This window comes from Argiope bruennichi, chromosome 5 (assembly GCF_947563725.1).
Source record: "Argiope bruennichi chromosome 5, qqArgBrue1.1, whole genome shotgun sequence".
In the NCBI taxonomy this organism is placed as follows: domain Eukaryota; kingdom Metazoa; phylum Arthropoda; class Arachnida; order Araneae; family Araneidae; genus Argiope; species Argiope bruennichi.
Genome location: NC_079155.1, coordinates 34,382,029 through 34,392,446, shown reverse-complemented (window position 1 = coordinate 34,392,446; position 10,418 = coordinate 34,382,029). Strand labels below are relative to the sequence as shown.

Here is a 10,418-nt window from a genome sequence, read left to right as displayed (position 1 = left end):
GGTTGAAATATACAAATAATTGTGCTTATGTATGTTGGGTTGATGGAATTCTTAAAGTCTGTGTTGTGAGTATTAGGGGGGGGGGAATCAGAAGAATCATATAAGCAATGATATAGAATATTCCTACGTGTTGGATTGTGGATGGATAGTTTCACGCTGTTTTCGATGCATAAATAATTAAAATTTTGTATTTGCTTCTAAACACTAAAATCTTAAATGACAGTCTTAATTATGAAAACTGTTATATTCCTGTGTCATTTTAAGGGTTTTGTAAAGACAAATCTCTAATTCTGCAGAGGGATGTTAAAATCTCAGAGGGGGATTTCCAAGAAAATTAATATAATCATGTAACCGGACAAGTTTTCCAGCTTGCCACTTAGTGGCCGCTTGATATAACGTCAGTCTGTGCTCTGGAGTCATAGATTTAAGCATAATGTTTACCGCTGAGATTTGCACTTTTCCTTAAATGTTTGTATTAATCGTTTGTCCTATTATTGTTTTTCATGTATTATGTCCTTTAATGTTTCATTAAAAAGATTTAAATCATTTAAGCTTCTTTCCTTAAGAGTTTTGTTTTTCTCTAGTACTAATAGTTTTTGGCAACCAATGGTAACTAGTTTTGTTTATGGTAACAATCATTATTTTTCTTTATATATATTTTCAGTTGTGCATATTTCTTTCTTAAATGAAGAAAGGGGGTGGCAGTCTGATGATCCGTAATCTATGATATGAAAATACATCAATTATATTACAATTTTTTTTTGTTGGAGCATTGAGAATAAAAAATAATGACATTAAGTTGTGTTTTTATTTAACTGCCGATTTTTTTTAAATGTTTTAGTTTTAATTTTTTTCTGTGACCTTTTATGTTTAAATTTTATTGTTTTAATGTTGTGTATAAATGTTCTTTGCTTATTTTAAGGATGGTGCTAATGCTCATTTAACTTTATGCAACATTTGGCATTCTATTTTTTGTCTAAAAAACTGTGTAAATATATATATATATATATAGCTGTTAAATATATTCTGGAGAATAGATTTGATTGAATATTATTATATTAGTTTTATTTTATCTATTCAAATAAATTAAATTAATATATTTCGAGATTGTTTTTTCTTATTACATTTCACTCATAAAAAAAAAAAACCTTTTATACATATTCACTTGTAAGAAATTAAAAAACAAAAGTCCCCCCCCCCCAGCTTGCTTTTTAGCTTTGTTTTAGGTGGCAACAAAATTTTTTAAAATATAAAATTTATTTTGTATGTTTTCTTATAAGCCAAATTTTAGGAAACTGTTGTCAAAAATTCATATTGCTTGTAATTGTTTTTATGTCAGATCTATTCATTCTATTTTATGCTTTTGAAAACTTAGAAATCACAAATGTGATGTTGTTTATAATGCATTTTATTGTTATTTAATTTGTTAAACATTTATTTTGTTTCTGAATTCTTATTTATATATATTCTTAATTTGCATTTTTTAAAGGAAAATGTTAGATTGTAATGAGAAAAGCACACACATTCAAAATGATATATAATATAAACATTTAAACTGATTTTTTAAGCACAGAACGGAATTTAAAATTACAACATTGTTTTCTTATATTATTTGATATATATTGAAAAAAAAAATGTAAGTATATGTTAAAATTATAAAAGTAGTGTGGATGCTTCAGTTGATTTTTTTTTTTTAGAATTTAGTTTATTATTTGTAAAATAATAAAGAAATTTAAAAGAATTTTTAATTGAAAGGATTCTCATGTCATTTGTGTAAAAATTAGAACAACATACTTTTATTAAAATCAAACTGTTATTAGGCATTTATGTTAAAATTTTTTTTTTATCTATATAATCAAAATTATTCCAATCTCATGTGAATTTTTTTAAAATTAAGTATTTGCATTTGATGTCATTTATACAAAAATACTTCCTTTTTTTTGGAGGGGGGGTCGATAAAGTTTTTAGATTTTGCTGTTGTGATTAGTTCTTAAGTTCATATCTACCCATCTATTAAATAATTAATTATATGAAAAGATTGTATAATTTTGATATGCATGTTATTTACGTTTTATTATATTACATGTGGAATTTTTATTAATTTATTTCATTCTTGCAGGATTTTAATGATTTTTACCATGTTTATTATTTTTTTTTATATTTGAATTTTCTTTTGTCCTCAATTTTTATAGACTATATTTTATTTCCTTTACGAATTAAATGTTTTACTTTTCAGATTTGTTACAGTTATTTTGATATATTTTATTAATTTTTTTTATCTACAACGTCTATAGTTATTTTGAGTTTATTAGTTTTTCATTTTTGTTATAATTATTTCATATAATCTAAATTTTTAAAAATGTGAATATCTTTTATTTGATATTCTTAGAATTTTGATAATAGATATACAATCAATCATTTGGTTACTTATTTATTTTTGATATTAAATATAATATTATATTAAATAATATTTTTTTAACCGTGCTTTTCTAATTAATTGTTTAGCTATTCCATTATAAAAATCCTAATTCAGTATTATGATAATAGCAATAACCATTATAATATTTAATATGAAGTATTTATAAATTGAAAGGTCTAAGTTATGAAAAATCTAATATTGGAATGTATATTTTTAGACCATTTAATAGTAAAATATGAATTTTGAAGCTAAAAATTTTCACTCTCACCTCTCTTGTACATTGAATTATATATCAGAGCAAGTAGATTAGTTTGTAAAAAGAATATAAATTAAATTGATATTTTTATAATTTTGAAATCATTATATGCATTTGAATATAAAATAAGCATCTATTCTTTCATGTACCATAAGTATATCAGTGCATTTTTGTGAAATTTTGATGTGCTATTTGTTAATGTTATTCATGTGATATACATTTTGAAAAGGGTGGTGTTCAGGTTTTAAGGCCTCCTTTTTTTACTAAACTAAAAATTATGCACAAGATTACTGAAACTGAAACTGAATTTTTGCTCCTCATTTTAAAATTTAGCAACAAATGTATTTTAAAAGTTTTTTTCACGAGTACTCTGTAATAATAAAGATTATTAAAACTTGAAAACATTTTTATGGTGTGAAATTTTACTTCATAACATACATTGAAAATTCAGATTTCAAAAATTAAAAATTCTGATTTCAAAATTCAGAAATTTTAAAATGTGTTTTTGAATTCAAAATCTGGTTTTGTGTGGAAATTTAAAAACAGAAGTATAGTTCAGAGGATGTCTTTGTCATTTCAAAATTCCTTTCAAATAATTTCAAAAATATGTAATGTCCAATATTTAGATTTCACTTTCTTAGACCTTTCAAGTTCTAATTCTTTACAGTCTTCATCGTTAATTAAGAAATTTTTCCTACTTTTTTTTAGGTAAAGCAAATAAAGAAAATCCGAGAAGACGAAGACGAACAAATAAAAATTTTGATGACTTTCATCTGCTATCTGGTGTCAACTTACATATGCTTTTTGTTCAACCAGAAAAGTCCTTTCCGTGTAAATTTTGTACAAAATCATTTCGCCAGAAACGTGACCTTGATCGTCACATCCTTACACATACTGGTGAAAAGCCATATGCCTGTGATAGATGTGGTAAAGAATTTGCGAGAAAGGACAAGCTAATTTCTCATTGTCGCACACATACAGAAGAAAGATTATTTAACTGTGATATTTGTGGTAAAAAAACTGGTTCTGAAAAGATTTGGAAAGAACATTTATTAATCCATTCTTAAATTAGTTTTCTACCTTTTTAAACAGCATTTCATATTAATATACATAAATGAATAAGTTATACCAAAAATGTATTTCTGACCTTTTGATTTCAAGGTTGTATTAGTGATTGATTTTGCTGAACTTCTTTTCTAACTTTTTTTTTTCTGTTGAATAAAATTTAAACTTAATTTTGGTACCAAACTTTCAAAATTGAATTTTTATTAAATTGATTTTTCAAGTATTAAGTAAGAATGTGTTAGTAACAATGATGAATTAAAATTTTGTAGAAAAATTTGAATTGTGGATTTTTGCTGAAATAAATATTTTTGAAGGCAATATATTTTTATTATTTTTTTTTAGATTTGTGTATTTTCTCTGATTATAGTGAAAAAAGAATATTTGATTCGTCTTATATAATTATAGATTATAATCAATATTATGAAGGTGTTCTTGTATCTTTGGAACTTAGTATAAAGTTATTGAACACTGAATTTTCTAACTATTTTTTAACATTATTGGTGGAAATTTTCTTTTATAATATCATGAATTGTATTACAATTGAAAAAAAAAAAAATCACATTTTTATTAGCAGTTTAACAGTAACAAAATTAAAGAACTGAATTGCTCAATCAACTAAGCTATTAATAATAATAGAGTTATATTTCGGAACTATTTCTTTCAGTTCTTTCATTATAATTATAATTAATTTATTTTAAATATTTACTGGAATTATGTATCCATTTTATCTTTATATTGGTTTTTCTGTTTTTGGTATTTCTGCATTGTAGTATGCAGTAATTTGTTAATTCATATAGTTGTGTGATTTAAATGACATATTAAAAATATTGTTGATTATGGTTTATTAAGTATAATTAATTGTTTAAAAGTCACTTATCACAGTTATCTGTTTTAGTGGTGAAATTTAATTTTGTATTTTTTTCTACGTCATCTCCTTATTTAGTGACTTCTTTTGTAAAATTTCTGTTATAACTTTTTTCTGTTCAGTTATTCTCACTATTATTATTAAAAAAAAAAAAAAAGGAAGAAATGGGATCTTTTTTTTCTTTTGTCCATAATAAGATTGGATATTGTCATGTGAATACACATGTTCAGTCATCAATTAAAAGTAGTTATAAGTTGTTCAGATATAATACAGTATGTTGTACAAGCTTTTGAAACTGAATATTATAAAATCTTGAAAATGTGAATAGTATTGTGACATTTAATCTTCTTAATATTTTGGAGAAAACTTTACATTTATTCCTTAGATTAAAAGGAATTTGATATTTCTTGTAGTAACAAATAAAATTTTGTTTAAAGCAATTTAATTGGAGATATCAAATTTTAATGTTTTTAGATGTTTAGAGAAACACTATAGTTTCTAGTAATCCATATATGCTAAACATTCATAAAGAATTTCTAATATATTAATATATAATTATTAATTATAAGATCATTAAAACAGTAGGAGCTATAAATGTTAAAATTACTAGTTCACCTTTCAGAAATATAATAGGTTTGAAGTTCCATGACTGTGTTTTTGGTATTGATTTTTGTTGAATTAATTTTATTTACAATATTGTTTAGTTTATGTATAAAATTGAAATTTATCTGCTTGTATGTTTTTTTTTGTATATATTATTAATACTATTGAGTATTGTAATTAATTTTAAAATTTGCATATAAATTTTAAGTAACTAATTTTATCAAAATGTTAACCATTTTTATTTTCATTGCATAGTGTTAATATATATAAAACTGTGCAATATTTATTTACTTTAACATTACTTCTAATATTGCTTTTTTTTTCCTTTCAAAATTTGTAATTGACTTATTTGAGAAAGGCTACTAATATATTTTTTTCTTAGTGCCCTTTCCTACCCTAAATCTTGAATAAAGATTTTAAATTCGTAGAGTTTTCTTGACATTAAATGTACGATTTCATTAGAATGTGATTTGTTCTATTGCAACCTGAACTGTTGGACAGATTATGATTACTCTCCCATTTGAGTTATTTATGAATTTATAGAATGTTGTATTATAATAAGCCTTGAAGACTGCTTTTAGTATACTTAAATTCTAAAGAATGATGTAAGTAATTTTGCTTAAATAGCTAGGTTTTCTTTATTAAGAACAATTCTGAAATCAGTTAAAGTTTAATCTATTTTTTTAATAAAATTGTTTTTGCTTATGTTCCAGCAGATATTTTTTAAAGTATTGATTGAAATATAACCCCCTCTCCCCCCCAGAAAATTTGAGTTTTATTTCTATATATATATATATATATGAATATATTATTTTAGAAATTTGAAGATAAAATTTTTGTTTTAAATAGCCTTTTTCAAAACAGAACTAAAATGATGTATAAAATATAATTTTTTTCTTTGTTTATTTTTTTTTATTTATCTTAAGTATTATATGTATCTTAAGTATGTAGTCACTACTTAAATTTATAAGTTCTTCATGACCATAATTTAAAAAAAAATTATTTCAATGAAAGTTTAAATTTTTAAATTAAAATTTTGCTCTTGTAAAAATAGTTGAATTTTTAAATTTCCTTCTAAAATATTAAAAAATATTAATGTTGGAAAAAAAAATCTTTATTATAATGATAGACTTATATGTTTTGCAATTATCTTAATATTTTTTTTACCTTTCTTTTTTACCTTTTTTTTTACCTTACTTTTTTTAGATTTGTTTCAGTAAAATTTAGTTTGAGAAATTTCTTTTTTTTTTCTCTTAATAATTTTCTGATTTTTAAAACACAGGTAATTATTTAATAAATTTTTCTTTCGAAATAATGCTTCATATTTTTATTCATTTCTACATACGCAATTAAAAGTTTTAGAAATTGAACTACATTTAAAAGAATTTTTTTGTGTTGTTTACAATCTGATAAGTGTTAAATAATTGAGAAATATTAATCTATGTTTGTTTAGTTACATATTTATTATACTTAAAAAGTTGATTCATATTGTGCTGTTTTTGTTTTATTACACTATCCTACTGAAAAATTTTCTCTTAAATGTTTCAGTAACATAATATCCTAATAATTTTTGTAGCATATAGTTTAATGATAGGTTTATTAGTAGATTCTAGTTATTTATTACAGCAGTTTAATTAGTATTTTTTAATTGTATAAGTATCTAATCTATAAAACACGTTACATCGTTATATGAATAGGTTTATTTTTTCTTTAATGTTTTAAAATTAATTAAAAGTCTGCTTATAGTTAAGTTAGTGACAACTCAAGTTGATTGTGCATGGAAATCCATAAATAGTCCCAATACTATTGAATTATATGCCATTATATATATATATATATTATATAATATAAAGAACAAAGAAATGAAAAACAAATTTCATTTCATGCATGGCAAATTATTATTCAGAATATTAATGATTAAAACTTAATGCCAATGTATTATGCCCAAATGTATCGGCTGTGATGGCTTGGTGGTAAGATCTCAGTTTTGTGGCTGAAGATTAAAGGTTTGAAATTTGATTCACTTAAGAACCACAACTCGCATTAAATTCACAGAGGTCAAATTTCTTCAGCTGATGTGGTGTGAAAGATTGAAGGGAGGAACTGCCGGTCAGATGTCATGTTTGTCATCTGACTGCATTTTAAAATTGCAAAGTCCATCCTGAAATAGCTCTAGTGTTGTTTCAAAATGAGATGATTTGACTAAACTAAATAAATTTCAAAACTATTTGGCACAGCTTTGGAGTATAGCTTCTCCCATGCTATCAGCCTGAATTGTTATTAACTTAAATAACTTTTTGATTTGTTGGAGTATTATAATGTTAATTTTTCTTCCACCCCTTTATAGGTTCTTCTTCAGTCCGTTCTACTTTTTATAATTTTCTTCATGGAGTCTGGGGTATGTCGTCTGATCAGATTGAGAAAGAAATTTCAGAAGTGGACAATGATGTTCATCAGTCAGATGGAGAAAACCAAATAGAGAATCATTCACGTGGAAATAAAGTGAGACAATATACTTGCGGAGAATGTGATAAACAGTTTTATCAACGTGGGCACTTAGAGGATCACATGAGAATTCATACTGGCGAAAAGCCATTTGTTTGTGAAATGTGCCCTAAAAAATTTAGCAAATTCTGTCATTTAAAAACACATATCCGAGTTCATACTGGAGAACAGCCTTATCAATGTAATTTTTGTGGTCGTCGCTTTAATCGAAAAGATAATTTGAATTCTCATTTGCGAACAAAGGGGCATTTTACTTCACAAGATGACGAATCATTATCTCATTCATAGAATTACTTTATTACAGTATGTTTGAATTAGAAAATTGCACAGATCTGATATCTTCACATTTTGTTGGATTTGATTTGAGATATATTCATACAAATAGAAGATATTAAATAGAACTTCTTCAAACCATTTCTATTTGATTTCATTTACTATTGCAAAATTGTGTAATAACTCTTCAGTATATATATTTTAATAGGCTAGCAAAAAAAGTACTTTGAAAGGTTTTTAATGAAAAAAAATGAATGTAATTATATATATATTTATAATTTTAACAATGTTTTATCATTAATATGGTTTCTTGATTATTTTATTTTTTTAATAATGCAAAGCTTTACAATTGCATTTGCTGCAAGTGCTTTCATAAACTCCACATGAGGCTGAGATTTAAAGCTCAATTTCAGCATGTAAATGAATTTTCATGCTGAAGAATTAAATAATAGATTTTCCTTAAATTTGGCAAAATATTTTAAAACAAGTTCTCTTTTTTTAAGAATTTTTATGATAGGACTATTGTTGCTGAACAATCTGCTATTATTGTAAAAAGTAAAATACATAATGAAAATTAAGCAAAGCTTTTTGGTTATAATACTACTTATTCACCAATAAGGTAGATGAATTTAATTTTAGTGCACATTTAGAATTTTTCAACAATTATTTTTTGTATAGGATAATTTTTTTAAATTAAAATTTTAAGTAACTAAATATAGGAAAGTAAGTTATACTGTAAAATATTGTGCAAAACTCTAATTCACACATCTGCATATTTATATTTTGTATTATATTATTTCATTATTTGTATGGAAGTGTCTATAGTAAAATTTTCTTTATGTGACATATTTGTGATTTGCTTAGGTTCTCAACTTAAACTTTACAATTTTTTTATGTGCCAAAAATGTTTTTAACCTGGTTTTGTTATTAAATTTTTACTTTTAGTAGTCTAGAAATAATTTATGCTATGAATAGTATTTTGCCAACATTTATAAAAGGTATATGTGCCAAAGTTTTTTTGTTTTTCTTAATAGCTTTCATTTTACAAAATTTCACATATCTGTTAGATTGTTCCATAACTATGTCGATGAGTGCTCAGGAAATAAGATGGGCAACATTATTAGAATAAATATGTGCATTAACTGAAAGATATCTTGAGGTTATTGTAGAAAAGATTGCCCATTTCCCCGAAATCATCTGAAATTGCATTTCTAAGATAGGACTATAACTAATTAGTATATCTAGTTTAATGAATTATTCTTAAAAAATATTTTTGTAATAAATCAGTAGAATTGAAATGTAATATTATCTTTTCTAATTTGCATGTTTAAATAACATATACCCCTAAACAAATCCTCAAAATTTGTTAAATGTGATGCAAGTTTATATGACTGAGTGATTTGATTTTTGAATTCATTGCACATCCATAAACTCAGAAATAATGTTCACTTGCTTATTCTTTAACCATTTGATTTCAGATTTTAAATACATGTAGATATATAGGTCCTATTGATAGTCGAAAGAGTAAATTTAGTTATTGATACATGAAGATTATTCTTTTTTATCATACTAGTAGTGTCAAATTCATGCTCTGGTTAAATGTTCTCTCATGGCTTTGGATATATGAAGAGGTCCAATTCATGTATTGTCTGTATCATTTGATTATACCTTTACAGTGTCCGTTTCTGTATACTTCCAATGTAGTTTCGAAATCAATTGCTTTTATAAACTGTTTTTCTCTAATTGTTAAGTGTAATTATAATCCTAATTGTTGGTTAAGTATAATTTAGTGATGCAGAAATCATTTTAGTGATGCAAAATCAAATTATTGGTCTTACAACTCCAAATGCATTGCATTTTTTTTTCGCAAATAATTTGTAGAAGTGACTTGAAGTGTTCTTAAATATATCTTGAACTTGAGTGAACTGACAGTTAAAAATAGTACAGCTGCATTGTTATCGCTAATATTATTAATATGTGTTTCTGTATTTAATGCTTGATTAGAGTACAAACACACAAATAGATTCGGAGGTAGCAATACGGTACCAATATGCTTTAAAAAGTATTATCAGAAAAATATTTAAAAAATTTGAGTTAGAAGAAAATAAAGCAGAATTTTAACGTTCCTCTGAAATAATACACAATAATAATCTTTGTTCTAATTTAAAATTATAAAAGTCCCCTTTTAATGATATATAGTAAATATATCTGACAAAATTTTCTGTTGTTTTGATAATTTTTTAAGGAGCATAATTTGTTACAGTAAAATTTTCATTAATTAAAAAAAAAAATCATCTTTCTTCCATTTTTGAAATCTAAGGTATGCCAATCTGTTAAGATAGTGGTTTCATTTCAAGATGATGCAGTTCATTTATTATTGTATGAGCACATCTAAAAACATTGAAAGATTATAAAAAAAGAAAATAGAAAGT

General features: G+C 24.2%; 1 protein-coding gene across 1 annotated transcript; it reads left to right on the top strand.

Moving 5' to 3' along the window:
• Positions 1-3,247: 3,247 nt before the first annotated feature.
• On the top strand, positions 3,248-8,264 carry LOC129968239 (zinc finger protein ZFP2-like). Its single transcript, XM_056082093.1, has 2 exons — positions 3,248-3,725; positions 7,535-8,264. Exons 1-2 carry the CDS (start codon positions 3,473-3,475, stop codon positions 7,999-8,001), a joined length of 720 nt encoding a protein of 239 aa, XP_055938068.1. The 5' UTR covers positions 3,248-3,472; the 3' UTR covers positions 8,002-8,264.
• The last annotated feature ends 2,154 nt before the right edge of the window (positions 8,265-10,418 follow it).